At 40.2% G+C, this 19,250-nt stretch overlaps 1 protein-coding gene across 2 annotated transcripts in view; it reads left to right on the forward strand.

The window, feature by feature from the left end:
• Positions 1–19,250, forward strand: part of LOC145978897 (uncharacterized) — a 155,418-nt gene that overhangs the window by 109,275 nt on the left and 26,893 nt on the right. For both annotated transcript variants that reach the window (XM_083111839.1, XM_083111838.1), the window contains exons 4-5: positions 5,231–5,481; positions 9,932–10,098. In XM_083111839.1, the coding sequence (XP_082967965.1) occupies positions 5,231–5,481; positions 9,932–10,098 (418 nt within the window). The remainder of the gene's footprint in view (positions 1–5,230; positions 5,482–9,931; positions 10,099–19,250) is intronic.

Consider the following 19,250-nt stretch of genomic DNA (forward strand, 5'->3'; position numbering starts at 1 on the left):
TTCATTTCAATTGTCTGAAGACGAGAACGAAGTTAATCTTTGGTAAGCTCGGATTTATTTTCAGAAATGACTTTCACTTCAGTTCTGTGAATATGAGGGTGAAGTCTTCACTCGGAATTTTGTACCTTTCTTCCAGAAATCATGTGGCCGATAAAAGTGAGAAGACGTCTTCGTGCCGTAGGAAATCCTCCAGCTCCCTAACAGAAGCGTGTCGAGGAATAAGGCAATGAAAACCGAACCCAAACACTCCCCCAGTTCCAAGCAGTGCAGCCATAAAACATGCCACTTGCGTGCGATGAAAGTGCGTTGCATGCGTAGCGAGTTTGCAGAAAAACCGCGACAGCTCCATACATTCGAATTATCCCAAATGGAACCTTCCTGTCTCATTTCCTAATCTTGGTAGTCTGAGGAGAGACCAGAGGTTGTCTTCTCTTGGGTATTTTTTCCAGAACGTGACAACCCCCGCCCTTTTTAGGGAGGTTGCATCATTTTCCACACGCAATCCTACCTCCACCCCCAGCGTCCCTTGCCCGAGCAGGAAGTGGTATTCATTATTATGCCACCACCCTCCAGATGCTAATCCCCGAAGGGCGTTTTCTACGATTCTTGCTTGGGGTGGAAGAAATTGAAGGCGTGGTTCTTATGCTTGAGGTCAATTTAAGATCCCTCACACGGATTGATTTTCACTTCTGTGTGAAGCGAAGTTCCCTACAGGTGCACATTAAAGATCATATGGTCGGAGCAACTATGGTTGTCTTTTTACATCAACGTTTTACAAAGGTGTAATTATACCTTCCTACAGCGCAGTTTTGTCAAGGGGTCCCGGGTTCGATTTTCAGCAGTCACCGTGCATCATCGTGGTTTGGATTCCTCTTGAAACTATAAAATCCAATCACAATTGGCCCATCTGAGCATCAAAGATGTGCTGCTTGCCGAAGTTCAAGTATGTTAAAAAAGGTAGTGATTTCTGCCACAACAGTTTTAAGCAATCAGATTGGCTGACGTAGCGTCACGTCATTAGTGTGAGCACAGACAATGTGAGGTTAGGATAGATAGAAGAAGAAGAAAAGTATGGTGGTACTAATTCCAGCCGTTTAAAAAACTGGCAGAGAAAGGCAACATTTAACAGCATAATTGAAGAGAGAGAGTATATTATATCCACTTTTAATTTTACGAGTTCGTGACACAGGTGGTAAGAAGGCGGAAATACTGCTTTATCCGCATTTATCCACAGTAATCGAACTGGAGGCATTCATATAAACATAAGTGATATGAAGTTCTAATAGTAATTTACACCTCATAGCAAACCTTGACGCTGACATAGTTATTGTACTAATCATGTTTTGGAATAGTAACTTATCGTACCTTACCCTCAAAATACCACAATGTTAAACAGTAAGGAGCGATCAATTCTAGTTAGAAATTATCCTTTGCGAAGACACCCAAATACCAACCTCCCTTCTATGTAATCACTCTAGACAAGTGCTTCCCAAACTATGGTACGCGTACCCCCAGGGGTACATCAATGAGTTGAAGAGGGGTCGCGATCAGTTCGGAAGAGAAAATCGAGATACCCACTCTACAACATTTTTGCTGCAGGTGTGTAGAGCAGACTTCATAGCTTTAACACTCAACAGGAAAATAAGGCTGATTTTGTCACTGATACTCTTATCTTTTTTTTCATATTTTTTGATCAAGACTCGTTCGAAATCTATAATCGACTAAATTTGGAGCCGAATTTCCGCTTGAAAGTTTCAAGTGCACAACCAAACAGCAAGAAACTGTGTCAGCAGTGGCCGTAAGGGGGGACAAACATTAACGGCGAAGGTCACCTGCAGGGGCACAGAGGGGTAATTGACCCCCTCGATTTCAAATTTCATGCAAATAAAAATACATTTCGTAAAATTGTATTTCTCGCTTCGCTCGCAATGTCTACTTTTCTTACTCTTGGCAAGTTCAGAGCGACGGGTGTCGGCCCTCGGCACCGATCTAAATGAAAAAGTTCTAAAAGAGAGAATGCATTGTAAATTAACAGAGAAAGAAGTAAGGCTTCTCTTAATTGATTTTGTCTTAAAAGCATGAACAACTGTCTTGAAGAAATGGAGCGTGCACATTTGATAAACAATTTATGTAATATTCATTTTTGTTGTTGGTTTATTATGAGATGGATTGATTGATTGATTGTGTATTTAAATAATATATGTTAGAGAGGATAGTAGTGTCTGTTGCAGAGCATGTTAACCCTTTTCATTGCCAATAACACAGTTTTATTGTATTTTCCCCATGTTACATTTTACATCGGCAAAACAAGTACATTCGACCATTATTGCAGAATACCAGAAACGTGACGTGTTGAGTGTTCTGCCAAAGAGGTCTGGAGGACAAAATGTGTTTTAACTGCCGTAAATCATCCACCTTTTCTCTCCTGTCATATACCACCTTTCTAAGTTTCTCTACGTCGTTTCCGCATATCACAATGCATGGAAATGCTAAAAGCAGCTCTATATATCATGCTAACAAACGCCATCTTGACAGCTCTGCACTGTGTGTCCAATTGTACGTTGGTTTTTGAAGGTCTGCTCTCGTCCTCCCGCGAAGTAAAACGCAGGCAGATGTTTTAATCGTAGTCTTCTCTCGAAAAGGTCACCATTGATAGTGAATATGCGGGCTACAAACAAGCTCGTGTGTACCACGCAAAAAGAAGCTTTCACTAGAAGGAAATAGGAGGTCAGTTAACGCCACGCCTCACAATAAGATGAATCCACTTTTCTTTAGTTGATTTATCAAGGATATTGCTGACTGTGCAGAACCACATTTATGGTGAAGATTGCAGGTTTATGGTTGGCCCAAATTTTGGCCTTCCTTCGTTACGGCTCGCGTGATACATAAAAGAATGTATGAATGATGCTATCAGAATGGAAGAACTTCAGAGAAATCGTTTGGTTTCTATCTTCTTCGGAAGGTATTTCAATATCTTGTAGCGGCGAATAAGTTCTTAAGGGTTAACAATCAAGCGAGTTGGAAAGTTCATCTTCAGGAACCTTCTCTTCATTTCAAACCGTGAAGATGAGAGTGTCGTTGCTTTTGAAAGTCAGCTCTCAACAGTTCTGCTGAGTAAATATATCCTGACAATAGATGTGCCAGTAAGAGTCATCTTCCCCCCCCCCCTTCCTCCCTCTGTGGCTTATGAAAACATGACAATGATGGCTGAAGAACTATTAAGGGTGTTTTATCAACATATTGAGAACCAACTGCCCTCCCATAGACCTAAAATTGCAGTTGTCTTACTTCACTGAAAAAAGAATGACAATCACTTTTCTAACAAGTTGTTGGACACTTGCTGTGAAAATCCAGTACCGTTAGCGTATTGTCTACAGACCATGTGAAGTTTTAGCGACCAATTCGAAGTGGAGCAGCTTTTCTGCATGTTTTCTCCAGAGCTCGAACGTCACCAGATTCATGTCCAAACTCTCTCGTTTTCGTTCGTCATGTTTGTCGTTTGGCTGTTTGAAATGACATTATGCCTTACTAATTGTTCTCTATATTTTTACTCGCAGACTTGGGATTAACTAAATCAGGGGTTTCCAACTGGCGGCCCGCGGGCCGCATGCGGCCCCCGTTGCCTTTTTCTGCGGCCCGCGAAGCCAGTTTGCAAAATACATTAATTTTATGTATTTTTATTAAAATACGTTCTTTTTTTACTGAAGGAACGGATGCTCTGTGAAGAAAGACAATATCACAGGTAGAATTGATTTTGCAGTCAATAATGATAATCAGAAGAATCTAAAGTGACATAACTTTCTCTTCACACCATGCATTCCATCCCTTCGCTATGTGGAATGAACCCACCCGCTTCCGCGAAGGCTTCACTCTTTGTGTTCAGAAATAAAATGCAGAGAGGCGCTATAGAGATCTGTTTTACTACGCACGAAGTACGAAGAGATTTCCAGTGTTCCAACTCGGATTGTACTCGGACTGATTGTTAAAGTTTGTACAAATACCGAAATGAGCAATATCTCCAAAAAACGTAAGATTGAAAATTAAAATAGCTTCTCTCCAACTTGAATTGCGTGATTTGCAAGGCGATGTGTTCCTTCAAACTAGACAAGAAAGTTTTTCAAATACCTTTGAAAGGAAAGTTTTCCAAACCTTCGTAGTTTTGGGCAAAGAATGACATCGATGTTCGACAGCACATACACGTGTGAAAGTGTTTTTTCTTCAATGAAGTTCATCAAGAACCGCTACAGAAGCAGACTGGCAGATTCTTCACTTCTTCACCTTCTGAGACTTTCAAATACAGAAATTCAAATACAACTTTAATAAAAGAAGCAGATCGGGCTCAATTTTCACATTGAACACTTACTATGAACGATTCTTATTTGTATGGTGTGTCTTTAATTTCTTTCAATTCATCAATAAGCATTGGGTTTTTGTGAAATAAATTGTAATTATACAATTTTGATTTGTGATTCCATTGTTTCTATTGCCTCATTTTAGAAATTTAGGTCATGCGAAAGTACTACATTTTCAGTTCAGTACTTACAATTTTTGTAATTTTTAATCCCCCCCCCAAAAAAAAATGCGGCCCGCCTATCAACTGCTGGATATAATTTTGGCCCTCGGACCTTTTGAAGTTGGAAACCACTGAACTAAATTGTTATTGTAAATTCTGAACCATGGGTAAGACTTTCTCCTGGAGCGCACAGATGAATCTTTCTTGCATTTTTCATGTCTTATTCCTTTTGCGTGACGACAGAACCACAAGTCTTTTTAAAAAAGAAACAGCAAAGACAGTCTAATACTTTCCCAGTCGCATTGAGAGAATTCTAAACACATCTATTGTTATTTCCGTAATCTGGGAATACTTTTCGAAGTCATTACTTAGAGCAAAGTTCCTGCAGAACCTTAAAGGCAGGGAAAGACCTGTCCGTTTTGGAAACAATCACTTGAACCACTGGAACGAACATGCCACTACCTTCATACTTCAATTTATCTTGCTGACTATCGCATAAGTATCTATATATTCATTTGCTCCGTATATTTTAACAACCGGAACTGGAAACTCGAATCCTAATTATCAGTTTCTTAAATCTTTCACTTGTCGATTACATTTCACGTTTTGTCTCTAATACTTTTATGTAGGCCTATAACAACATTAATTACGGTTATAAGTTTACTCGTATTAATATTGGTTCCGTAAAATAAGATCTTGTTGATTTTCTCTTTGCAGACAAAGACTTCAACATCTAAGGCTTCAGACCCGGAGCCTCGGCGTGGGCCGTGCTTCCAGTGGGGCCCCTTCCAGCGACTCCGGGGTGGCCCTTCTCCTGGAGAGGGCCCACGCCGCCTTCAGCCAGTTCCCAGTCCGCCACGACGCCAGCGAGCAGGACTCCTCTTCGTTACCCGAGCACACCAACGTGTCTTCCCTCGTCCACGACTATGTGGCAGCCCTGGGCAACCAACAGCTCGGGTCCTCCTACAGTAAGTATATTAACTATTACTCTTTTTCGAGCATTAGCAACCTTTTCCAAGGCCAGGGTGAGTGTTTGGAAGCAAGGCTGTTAAAGGTCAAAGAATCCATAAATTCTAATGGCTTCTACTGGGTCTGCAACAGGACCGGAACCTTCTTTTCTCGCACAATTTAAATTCATCCGAAAAAAGGTCCCTGGACCGAAGTTAAATAATTTACAGATATAACGGTTCCTTTACGGTCCAGAACTCATTTACGCTTGCTGGTTTTCTCTCCTGGACCAGAATTGAATTTATTTCAAATTCCTGGACCGTTAACAACCCTGTTTGGAAGTAACGAGTTAGTAGCGACCAGAGGCGGTACATGCTGCGCATGCGTCAATTGAGGGATAAAAAGGACAGCTTGCTCTGCGACGACATTCATGAACATTTCTACATATAGGAGAAGTATTTATTTCACACGAGGGCGCTGAACGAAGCTTATATTACATTTCTTGGATCTGACGCATGCATCAATTTTGGGAAAAGAATTATTACTTTCTTTCACTTCAGATCCAAGAAATGTAATATAAGCTTAGTTCAGCGCTCTCGTGTGAAATAAATACTTCTCCTATATGTAGAAATGCTCATGAATGTCGTCGCAGAGCAAGCTGTCCTTTTCCCCACAATTGACGCATGCGCAGCATGCACCGCATGCGTTCACGAGACGCCTCTGCTAGCTACAGTAACGGTTACTTTTAGTTATTGGAACTAAGTTAATTTTCTCAGGTAAGGAGCAAAGAAATTGTTACTTTTACGGTACGGTTACTTTCTTTAAAGGTATTAGGCCTATTTGCTAAAAAATTACAAATGAAATGTTAATAGCCTTCTCTGCCATTTAACCATTGTTACAGCTATAGTTTCTTCAATGGAATAAGTACATATTACAAGAGTCAAATGAAAACCTTAAAAGTCCAATAAAAATTGTATTAAGACTGTATACAGCTCAAATTTACATGAGGTATCAACTGTTATTTACAAAACGACCTCAAGGCTGCAACACTAATCAAGTGAGCTTCAAAACGCCATTTTTATTATTTTAAAGATGATGCCTCATATACACACTTGCACCAGCGAAGAGGAGTGGTTTCTTGCCCTCTGTCAGCGTAAAACTTACAGAAATTTATCTGCAAATGAAAATGCCATATGTTTGTGCATGCTTACCACACCAGCAAGTTTACTAATGGAGGAAAAAGTTCAACAGTGGCCTCAGTTCGCAGGCAGATGGGTGGAAAGACCTTCGCAGTGGCTACACGTGGACCTGAAGCACTAACTCAAAGTTGAAAATACCGGTATATGTAGATCAGCAATATGTTTGTGCTGAAATGCAGGAAACTTGTGCAACCCTACATACAGAAATCTTCCAGGTAAGAAACTAAAACAAATTAAGATTTAGATTTGACTCTCCTTGTACATAGAATAAAAGCATAACAACAAGGAAATTCCAAACAATATAGATAGGGACATTGAATTTTCGCGATGCGCGAAATCGCGAAATGTGAAAAAAAGATGCAATTTTGAACATTCTGCACGTAACTACACCCCGAATGATGAAATATGCATGAGTTTTATTCGCGAAATAATGCGAAAAGTGTGCTTTTTCGCGAAATGAATGCTTTTTCGCGAATTAACCGTGAAATATCATTAAATTTAGTAGAAAACACGCAAAAACCGGCAATCGAGGTTGTGCGCGCAAACTGTCGATTTGTAGCTATACGTTTCCTACCACTTGCAGCTGAAGAACGTTTTATCTTCGATCACATCAGGAAGACGCTGCAAATTTGGATTTCCCATGCACGTAATCTCAGTTCGAAAACTTCGCTCCATGTCAAGCTGCATTCCTTTCTTCCCCCGAATGTCTACTCAACTTCCAGTTTCATTGAACTTGCTAGTTGTAGCAGCGATAAGTTTGATTTGATTTGATTTACTTTATTTTACTTCGCGTTTTGTGCCTCTTGGCTAATTTGCGAAGATGGGGATGAGTGATGAAATGATGAAATTGATTAATGGACATTCACAAACAACCAAGCCGGCCCGTATTCGAACCCGGGACCCTTGGCGTCGCAGCGCGAGTAGCAGCGATAAGATTAGTCTGTTCCCGCTCATCAAGGGAAACAATGGTGTCATTGGTGTTCAGTCATGAATGAATTTTGTTTATCATCATGTGATTTTCAACGCGTGTATGTGCAGTAGTGATTATTTTATTTGTTGGACAGCAGGAATATCCTTTAAATACATACAATGAATAAATCACTTGAGATATGCAATTTAGAAATGGAGTGATTTTGTGTTGATGTTTTCTTTTTGGTTGGACAGCTAAGTACTTGTGTATGAGTACAGTATATAAAAATTAAGTAGTTTATCAATTTATAGCTCTTTTGTATATTGTTTCCTCTCATGATGAAAAAGTGTGTGCCAATTTTTTTTTCACCGCTGGTATATACCGCTGATCTAACATTTTATTTACCGCTCTCCTCAGTTTTTATTTACCATAAATTTGTCTCCCTAAATATAGAAAAAAAGCTCTCGCCACGAAAACAGTCCAGTCAAGGTCACACCACCCACCTACAGTGTTGCCAATGAGCAACAATTTCAACCCGATGAAATCAACCGCATACGTGCAACGCGCGACGTATCGACCGAGCAGCTTGGAAGAAGTGTGGCAACCCTGGAGGGCAAGGAGTGTGGAGGAGGGAAGGGGAAGCTCTGACTTTGACTGGACTGTTTTCTTGGCGAGAGCAATAGTACAAAGTACTATCATAAATGGGAAAAGTAATCCCAAAAAATCTAAACCTAGACTCATTCTCTCTCATATGCAGACAGCACGTCGTGTCATTTCGGAAATATTCGGGTAAATATTACAGTTTAATGTAGTTGACGGATTTCAGTATAATTTTCGGCAGTTGGTATTCATATTAGAATTTAAATTAATTGTTTATAGGTCTTAAAATAGATATTAAGGGCTCATGTGTTCCGCAGACGGGCAGTTGACACCGGTGTAGTGATTCAAGTTGTAAAGGGAAATGGACAGAGATCTCTCGTGCAATCTTATAGCGTGTCATTATTGTGCTCGGTGTTTGTGACCTATATCGTTTACATAATGTGCCTCGAGGGAAGGTGGACAATTATCTAAATAGGTACCACTCTGGCTTGTTTCCATTTGTCAGATTATCATCGTCCCCTCCCTCTCTTGAAGAGAACAAGAACCTAACCCGAGAAGCGTTTTCTCTTCTATGTTTCTTGTTGTTATTATATTTTCATCTCTCAGATGAATCGCATGGAAATATCCAGAAGCAGTGGTTGTAAAAGGTCGTCGCGATGTGAAACTATAGTTCCTTGGGCTTCATTCCATTTGAAGTTGGTCTTGACACACACGAGCAAACGTATACATTAGCTCAATATGAAATAGATTTTCTGAACTTTTATTCCAGCATATAAATTATCCAGTAGACCAGCTTATTATGCATTTTAGTCACTCATTGTACGATAGCTCAAACGCAATAACTTGAGGCATTAATTACGTCTATTGATTGTAATTGTACAACTGAAGTAGATTAGATATCGCTATCATTAGTTAATAGTATTTTATAGCCACCATAAGAAAATAAATTGTTCATGGCTATTTAATTACTTTTTTTCCTTCCGATTCTGAAGCAGTTATTGTCCTGTTTCGTCGGACTATTCATACTATTTTCTTTGACACCAACTATGCAAGCCATTCTTGATTCTGACGATATGTAATTTAGAGGGACACCCCCTGTACATCTTGAGGGTCTTGGGGACTTTCATAATATTAGTCGGGCGAGGTACGATATTGGCTTACCGTTTACCTTGCTAGTTTGGAGCCATTGTTGATCTTCATTGTTGCGATTAACCTAAAGAGATACAAAAGTAGCTTTAATTCCATAATATTTTTTATCTGTAGCGCCAACCAGCCCCATTTTTCTTGCCAACGAATCTCTGGCATCTGGACGTGTTAACTATTGTCCTCTGTGGGCTCTGTGAAGCTTGTGTTATGTTCTACCAATGTGTGCTTGTGATTGTTCCTTCATCCATTTCATCTTCTCACCATTCATTCTTATCTTCGCGATTAGCAAGAAGTGGCAGAAAAGCGAAGTAAAATAAATAAATAAATCAGTTCACAGCCAGCCTCCAATCTTCCTCATTACAATTCCCCTCAACATCTTCTCTTCATACTCTTCAAATCGTCAATGTCTTCATCTTCATCTTATTCATTGTCCTTCTTTACATGTTAACTATAGACTATTCTGCCCTTGGATAATTCATATTACATGTTATCATAACATTTTCTATTTGGTACATACATTTTCATTGATGGATTATTTTCAGTTCTTAGTTCTCGTGACATTCTGCTGTGGCGAGTAGATATGTGTGTGTAATATTTGAAACGTTTTCTTTCCAGATGAAGGAGAGCAGCCGGTGGCTGTCTACGATTCGGACTCTTCCCTCACTCTGGCCGCCACAAAGTCCCTCAGCCTGTCCACCTCCCTGAGCAAGCAGTGCGGCCTGGAGCTAGACCAGTTACCCTCCTCCGACAGCGAAGTGGAGAGCGCCAGACACTCGGCACAGGTGAGTCTGTTTGTTGTTGTTAGCCCAGCGACTGTTGCATACAAGTCAATATTACCATCAACCATGGTTGAAATGGAAGTGTTAGTCAGTATTGTTAACAAACATCTCCACGTGACCACACGAGTTGAGCTGCCGAGCCTACAAACAGCGCAAGACGGTTAGCTGGGTTGAGATGACGTCAGCGTCCCGCTAGTTGATTGGTGAATTTGGGAGTTAAGAGTCTTTTCCAAGCTACAGATCAACTATAGTTGTTACGGATAGGATCTCACTGTACCGTACTACCCACTACAAAAGTAATTTGAGCTTTCTTTATTAATTACATTATTTATTGTGGAATCGGGGACATTTGAAAATAATTTAGGCTGTTTTTCTTACTATTCAGGTTGTAACATCCTTTCACCTCCCTTTGGTAACTGATTCGCCTGCAGTACTGCAACTATTTGTGATGCTCACTGTAGATCTTGGTACTACGCTTTTAAAAATATACAACTGGGTTGCCATTAAAAATGCCGTAACCCCTTAATCGAGTGTTAAAGGGCCCCGTACTTGATGTGGTTTGACAGCAAATAGTGTAACAAGACACCAAAGATGGTGCTAAACAACGCCAAAGGGAGTAAGTATCCTGTTGCCAACTAATTTTTTAAAGTGTAGTTTTCGAGTACGATTTTCAATGCAGGCACATTTTAGCGGTCAAGCTGTGGCTTACATTTTAATTTCCTCCGAACGGGTTCGAATTCGGGAGTACGCAGGTTCGATCCCAGCTGTTTTTTTGTGCCTGCACCTCTATAATTCAAGGCGAATGGTGAGATTTGACATCACGATTAACTGAATGGAATAAGTAAGCCAGGTTAAAAAAAAACCTGTGTAAAAAATGGCTTTACTTCACTCTCTCCCCTCCTCAGTTACAACCTCCTAGACAAGGTTTCCTTGAAGGCATTAGTCTTGACCTAGAGAATACGATTTATCTTATACATACCAATATATCCACCGTACGCTCAAGTCTGAGAAGATAATTTTGTTACCCCATAAGTGAAGTATCAAAACTGAGACCATTTATATAGATACCTGTATATCCTCGTTGCCGTGACTAAACCAGCAGGTATTGTCTATTGCCGGAGGCTGTCGACCTCCCACCATGATGTTATGATAGATACCTCCTGAAAATAGCATGAAACGACTCCCAGTAAGTCACGTGTGCATTGAATATTATGTAAAGAGAAATTCCGTCACATGCCACGTTTCATGAGGTCACGGAATTTCAGAGCACACGGAGTTAGCTGACCTTCGAACGGTTCAAATCTCTTGCTGATTAATATCGGAAGACTGCAAGAATTTCAATATTTTGCTTTTCCTAGTATTATTCGTGCAAGATGTGTTACTATTAACGGTAAAGAAAATAACAATAGTCGTAGATAAATGAAATTCACGATTCATTTATGTGCGTTTCTCGTATTCCTTGTATCTAAAATACGTTGTGAAGCTTTTCTGGCGATGAATGATGGAAGATATTTCCTCAGGATATCGACCAGGTGTACTCTGGGAAAGCTTGAAGCTTTCGAGAGCTAACGTCACTCTCCTCACCACGGACTGAATGAGGTGTAATAAAGAGCGCGGACTGCAGAGAAGGCACTGCACGCGATTGGCTCGCCATCTACAATCCAAATGCAAATCTCTGTCTACTGTACTTGGGAGTCCTCTCTGATCAGCGATCGGTTAGTTCATATGAACTTTCCAGCCTGATCATTACCAGTGCGTAGTTAGAGATGGGTTTGTTCATTGAACTCTCCAGCCTAATTATTGCCTATTTTTGTGGGAGTAGGAAAAGGTTTATTATCCATTTGCCTTGACTCATCTCACCCAACAGGTCGCTAGGTGCCAGGGCTTGCCCAGAGTTGATAGCTTCCTGGAGATGAGGCCTGCTCGAAAAGGTTTATCCGAAGTTATGCCTCGAGAGTTTGCACACCAGGTAGATGGCCCCGGGTAGTCTTTGTCTTCCTTACCGACACGTGCTAAGACCATACAATTCCTGGCTGTGTGAGAGGGGTTTAGAGTTTTCTTCGAATTAGAGTACCTTCACACCTAACCCTGTTATATTGCAAAGGAGCATTTTCCAGGAGTTGTGCAACCTCATTTAAAAAGGGTTCAATTTGGAAAATAATTTTTTTGGGGGAGGGGGTTGAAGATTTTTGCAGCTTCAGTCACTTATTGTCATACGACCAGGAGAAAGTAAAATCTTTAAAATTATGAATACAGTAATGATCACTAACCTTTTTAAATTTTCTTTGATATGCTGATGTATCTGAAACGAGTGGAAGAATTATAACATCGCTTCTGGAATTCGGGAGTGGAGGCAATGCAAAGTAGGGTTCCCATCGGACTTAAGATCCTGGAACAGTCGGGAAATATTAAACATGGTTCTTGTACTTGCGAATATGATTTTTTTTACATATCTGTAAACCTAATTTGATAAGTGTTCATACGTCAAAAGGAATACCTAAAAATGTGGTGTTTCTTACTGGTTTCATATTCCCACTAAAACTATCCTGTGAAGAAAGTTATATTACAGGACGGTCTGGAAATTTACTTGAAGAGACCTGGGGAAGTCAGGGAATAGTTTCTTGTCTTATTTCTTAAGTTATAGTTTCATGCTCAATAGAAGCACGTTCTGGCTTTCACTTAAAACTTTTTTTTCTCAATTTCGGTGAGGGCTGTAGCCCCATGAGCCCCCCCCCCCATGTACTTAGTGGTAGAAGCTGTGCAGCTCGCTATACAGCCCCACACTTCACCATAACAGTTACGTTGAGCAGTATGGCTTTTTCATATGCTTTCCTGTGCGCAATATTCCTACACAGCTGTCATTCGAACAACAATTTGTATTTCTAAGGTGCTATGTGCATTTGTTTATATTCACTTCAATCTTAAGGCGGACAGAGAATAAATTAGAACTTGAACACTTAGATACTCCATGCAAGGGATTACCTGCAATGGTTTGTTATGCATCTGAGTCTCGGAATATTGAACGATCAAGAATTATTGAAATGTAGGTGTCCTACAAAAAAACAAAATGTATACATGGAAGTATGGAGGGCAAGGGAACACACGATTCCGTATCGTTCTATCCAATTCTGGCATTTCGGCTGAACCACAAGCACATTCCCGTTAACCCTTTTTTTTTTTGCTGTTCTTAACGTTATTTTCTTCAATTACACCATTCACTGAAGGGAGTCCAGAAATCATTAAGTTCATTGAAGCGAATTAAGACATTCTTAGAAAACGTACGCATTTCAATAATAAGCCCAGCGGTGCTTGTACCGTTAGCAGCGCCTGCGATAAGCCATGCCGGAAGATGGAAGGAAAACGGTGGGTCAAGTCAGGATCAAATGGATTCCATCTACTTGGAGGGACTCCGTGATGTCCTCTTGCGTCACGATTTGCCTGTTTCGCCTTCCCAACAGCTGGTTCGGAGGCGTGGAAATCAGGTTTTCCTCGAGGTATCGCATTGCAAAATATCACCTTTCAGGTTCCTGCAACGTCGTTGTGCACAAATTGCCCATCAAACCTCTTTCTTACGGTACTACTGGACACTTACTTACTTATACGTTTCTAGAACGATCCTCGCAGATTGCTATTGTTAGGATGATTTTTTTGTCGATTATGCTCTATCTTATTCATTTTTGTTATAACATAATGTTTTTAAATTCTGTTAATTTTGTTTCCAGCCTGACGACGCATTTTTATAAGGCCTGTGAATGTCTATTTTCCATACTCTTGCCTACAAATGCTTTTTTACCGAACTCCATGGCGGAGTGGTTAGCGCGGTACTACACCAGGGGTCCCGGGGTGCGAATCCTGTCCTGGGTGCGGGTGTTCTGTGTGAGTGTCAATTCCATCATATCATAACTCATCCTCATCTTCGCGATTAGCCAAAAGTGGCAGAAAAGCGGCGCTAAATAACAAAAATTAAATCGAAGCGAAAATATTAATGCGTAACTGACCCCTAACCCCTTTGCGTACATTTATGATCTAACCGCCAGTCATTGTCTTCGTGATTAGCGAAACGTAACGGAAAAGCGGCTCAAAAATTAGAATAATAGAATACGAAGAATTCAAGCTAATAAGTCTACAACTTAATAAGAGAATTAATGAGAAGTTCATATTCACCGCATATTTAAAATAGGTTTGGTGTAAGAATTTCTTCACATAGTATCTTCTTTCATACTTAAATTTCATTGAATTAATTTTGAATATTAATGTTAATATTCAAGCGTTGATGTAAGTTCTTCTGTTAGTTTTCTTTTACTTAATTAAACGTAATTGATAGTTCCTTATTTCTTCATTAAATTTAATTGAAATAATTTTGAAAAAATATAAATGTTAATCTGGATTTTAGTCACTAGCCTCTGTAGGTAATACTTTAATTTGTTTCAACATAACTAAAAAAAATAATAATATAATTTTAAAATAATAAAACTAGATGGAGCTGCTTTCAGTTTTCAGTATCTACAAATATTTTTGTTGACGTTCAAAACACTTTTGGTAAGTCTGACGCATTTATTTCCGCGTAAACTGAATGTTGAATGCAAGTTAACTGTTAATTACGAATTGATTTGTATAAAATGATATAAAGACAATAGGCCAAATTCCACAATACTCAATATTGTTGTGAAATCAAATATATGAAACGTATGTAGAACTTGGTATAAATGTTGAATAACTCCTCTTACATTTTCCACAAAGGCCCAAATTATGGTAATTTTTGTTCTGGAAAATTCTGGATAATCAAACCACTGCAGAGCGCTATTGTGAAAATATAAGTTTGTTTGGCGCTGTGTGTAGCTGGATAACCCTGTAGGTCTTAACGCCGAAGAGCTTGAACTCGCTTAAGGAATGTGGGCGTACCCGCACCTGTATCTGCTGGAGAAAAATCCCTGGAAGCCTGGAGAAGGGGAAAACCTGGCCACGTCACTGCGAGAGAATGTAACAGGGCGTTAACACTTCAGAAAGAAGAATGTTCTCCCATCGCGAACAACTTTGTTCTCTTGCGATGAAGCTGGGCTGATGCATGAGTCGTGTACCTGGCCACATCATGGAGAACTACCCCCTCCCTCCCTCCCCCCTCTCTCTATCGCTCTCTCGCTGGAGAAAAGCAACAGACCTCCCTTTGCTAAGGAGCAGCAGAGTCAGTGATGGATTTGGTGTTTTAAGTCCACTTTATGCACAGTAAGGCTAATCGGGATTGGACCTACAGTTTAAAGTGGGATCCGAACCACTATGTGCCTCCACCGTGTATCGATTACAAGGCGACGACGCTCAGTCAGTAGTTAAATCTTTGGTGAAATAATTTGGAGTACGGATTTATGCCTAGGCACTGAAAACCTGTAAGTAGGCATACAAGTAGGCGCTTAAAAGGTACTATGAAATAAAATAAAAAAGACACCAAAATAGCAGTGAACATGAATTTATTGATTTGTGTAATCAGTTTGCACACTTGTTGACTTGATTTTTTTCATTCTATTGTATTATTTATTATTTTTGTGTTTTTTCGTTCCTTTGGCAAATTGAACAGCGATCTCTTGCTACATTGTATTGTGGTGAGACCCAAAGTAGAGGAAGACGACCTTCGTGGCGGAGTGGTTAGCACAGAGCGCTACCTGGGCGTTGTTCTTCTTTGTGAGTGTCCCTTAATCAGTTTCATCATATTATCTTTCATCCTCATCGCCGCGATTAGCCAAAAGTGGCAGAAGAGCGACGCTAAATAATAAAAATGCAGGTGTAGTTTTACCTTCTTTTACTAACCTTTGCTCAGGAGAGAGGAGGGATAGCTTACTTGGAAATAACATTAAGTAGAGCAAGGATAAGTTTAGATTTGCCGAATGTGTACAGTGTAAGCTATTCTAGCACCAAATGATGAAAGTAAAGAACAATAGAAAATGCTTGGTACAGTTTCTGCTTTCGTTGTTTTTTGCTCAGTCACTCAAAGGATTATCCACATACAACTGTTATGTAACAATGTGAAGAACGAAGACGCGTGCAGCATAAATGCCGTGTGCATATGTTGAAATGTGTATGCTAAGATTGTAGAGTGTTTGTTCAGCAGTTAAGAAACCTGTTCTTCGATGTGCAGCTACTGGTTGGCTTGTATGACGCACACATCTTTCCCTACCAATACCCAGAACATTGAAGTCCATATTAGTAAACCCAACAGAACTGTTGTGGATTTTCTTCTCTTCTTTTGAATCCATATCTTACCCATATACTGGTACATTTTATATGTACTGTATAATGTACTTTTTATTCATCATATCACTCATCCTCATCTTCGCGATTAGCCAAAAAGTGGCAGAAAAATTAAGTAAATTAAATCGAAAAAAAATATCAAGGTTTAGTAATCCCTGGTAGAGGCACGTAGTGATTCGGATCCCACTTTAAGCTTTGTCCAGTCCCGATTAGCCTATTTGTGCATAAAGTTGCTTTAAACAAACTTCAACTTGCAGTAACCTTTGAGCTCATACCCGAGAATGAGATATCTAATGGATGTATCGTGGAGATTTGCACATGGGTCGGATTCTATGATACTTTGAGTTACCTACAGGTAACGTTGGTGACAGAAGATCCTTTACACGAGCCACGTGCTCTCTCGTCACCAGCTATTGACGTCACTTTTGTGGTCTCTAGGATCATGCCTTGCAGTTTCCTCAACCGCATTGAAAACCTTCTCCCCTCCCTGCTAATAGCAGTGTAAGTTCTGGACATCCAGCAGTCGACTGGACTACAGCCTGAAGCGTTGAGTCAGTCCAAAGGAGAGAAAACTACGTTTGAAGATATTGCGAGTAGAAATCTTGTTCCGTCCATGCCATATCAAGTGTCTAAAAGACAATTCAAATCTAAGAAATTGGAACTTAGTTTACGAAATTTTTCATTTCTATGTCTTGTTTTTTTGTTCATTTTGTACAATTAAATTCAGGAACTATAACCTAAAGATGGACCTAAAGGAAATCGTTAAGGATGGAAAATATTAGATTGATCTTGCCCAAGATAGGGACAGATGGAAGGCTTTTGTTCCTGCAGCCATAAATCTTCGGGCTTAAGAAGGCTAGAGAGTTAGTTACTTAGTTAGATACCAATTCCTCACATTACATTTTAACACTTTCAGGAACATGAAAAGAATGTCTAAACGAACCAGAGGATGTAAAAACTGAAATTATAAAGCTATTGTCTATTTTGAATTTCTCTTGTGCAGTAACGTCGTCGTCTCTTCGCTGTACTGCACTTTGCATACTGGCGAAGCTCTGTTGCTTGGACCCACAGCCATCATAGTCCTCGGTGGGACCTACGTTGTGTCCTGTCCATGTGTGGTTACGATTGTCTGTTCATCAGTTTTCATCTTATCACTTTTCGTTCTCATCTTCAACATTAGCTAAAAGTGGCAGAAAAGCGAAATAAAAAAACAATCTACGAATCAATTGTGTGCGATGACGTAAAAATATTTTAAGATTTTATTTTTACACAACCCCTGAAAAATGGTTTTAACCATATCTATTTCTGTAACGTTTATACTACAGCAGTGATTCATCCACACCCTCCTAACACCGCACAAAAGTTTCTCAAAACCCTCTAAAAATTTTCACAATGGTTCAGTTTTGGTCATTTTGGCTCCAAATTTGTCCTTTCACTCTCCTAAATACGAACTTACTCCCCATCAAATGAAATATTCTGAATAAACCTCTGCTTTGGTTTCCCCAAATTAGAAGTTACACTGCGAAAAACCTGAACTACAGGGAACAGATGTGATGCTTGTGTAAATGGTTAAATGTCCTTATTATGATAAAATAAATAATAATGCGTTATCTTTATTGAGTAACTTCCAAACTGGTTGTAGAGGGGTAGAATGGTGATTAAAGTAAATCCGGCGTTACTTTAAGGCATCGAATAGCATAAGAACACGGGAAGATTTCAAGAACATGCTCCTCTGATTGGCTGTTTCGGCCGCCTGGCGTAATTCCCAGCCTCGAATAGCAGATGAGCGCGGCAGATTTCAAGAACATGCTTGTCTGATTGGCTGTTTCGGGCGCCTGGCGTTCTTCCCGGCCTCCAATAGCATAAAAGCGCGGGAAGATGTCAAGAACATGCTCCTCTCATTGGCTGTTTCGAGTAACACGTAGGAAGACATCCCCGCAAGTGACCAATCATGTTGCCTATTTCCCTCAATGACAGAATAACCTAGGTGAACGGAGAGCATTCACACCGGGAACCGTAACGACTCTGTAAACTAAGTTCAATATACAAAAAATGAATGGAAGTCCACAGTTTCGCATACTCCTCTACAAATGTCATCAGGGACCTGTCACTTTCATATTCCACAAAACCGGAAGTCGAACTGCAATTCATCGAAACATCTGACGTACTGTCGCTTTTACTTACCCTAGAGCGTAACACGCAAGTTGATGCCAGGAAAATCTCCTTACGTAGACAAACAGAAGAGTCATGATGGGTGAAAGTGTTAACCCGCGCTTTTCTTGGAGCCTAGCGAGTGCTTGATTCGTTGTCCTCCATCTTGGAAGAACAAGAGCCGCATTGCGTGGAATCGAGCGGGTATCAGTGTCAAAATGGTCATGATTCCGTTCACGGTATAAATTCACCCTGTGTAAACTCTCACCAGAAATATGACTTGCCACTTTTCCTCTATTTAGCCTGTTAATCACGAGCAAGTAATTAGCTTCTCTGCGCTTTCTTTCATTCCTTTGCTACACTGAACATGATAGGCGCTGCAGTGACGTATCCAGGAGAGAGCATGCCCTATATTTTAGTAGTCGCGCCATTTAGCATAAGTTCCTGCATTTGGTGTACTTTTGGAGCAAGTTGAGGGGTTGTGATGATCTTCACCAACCCTCCTGGTCACTACCATACTGTATTCAAATCCTCCACACGTACCTGGCCTCCGTGGTGTAGTGGTTAGCCTAGCACTTTACGAAGCCAGAGATTCTAGTTCGAATCGAGTGTAACGCATGCCTGTGTCATTTTTTATTCTTCAGCAATTCACCATTCACCCTCCTCGTCACCACGAACCTATAGAATTATATAGGGTGTACAATCATCACATTCACTGATATTTGTGTGTTTGGGGTGTTTTCTGGCACTTCTCTCCGAGTTAT

Source organism: Lepisma saccharinum, chromosome 25 (genome assembly GCF_977018435.1).
Source record: "Lepisma saccharinum chromosome 25, izLepSacc3.1, whole genome shotgun sequence".
Lineage (NCBI taxonomy): Eukaryota > Metazoa > Arthropoda > Insecta > Zygentoma > Lepismatidae > Lepisma > Lepisma saccharinum.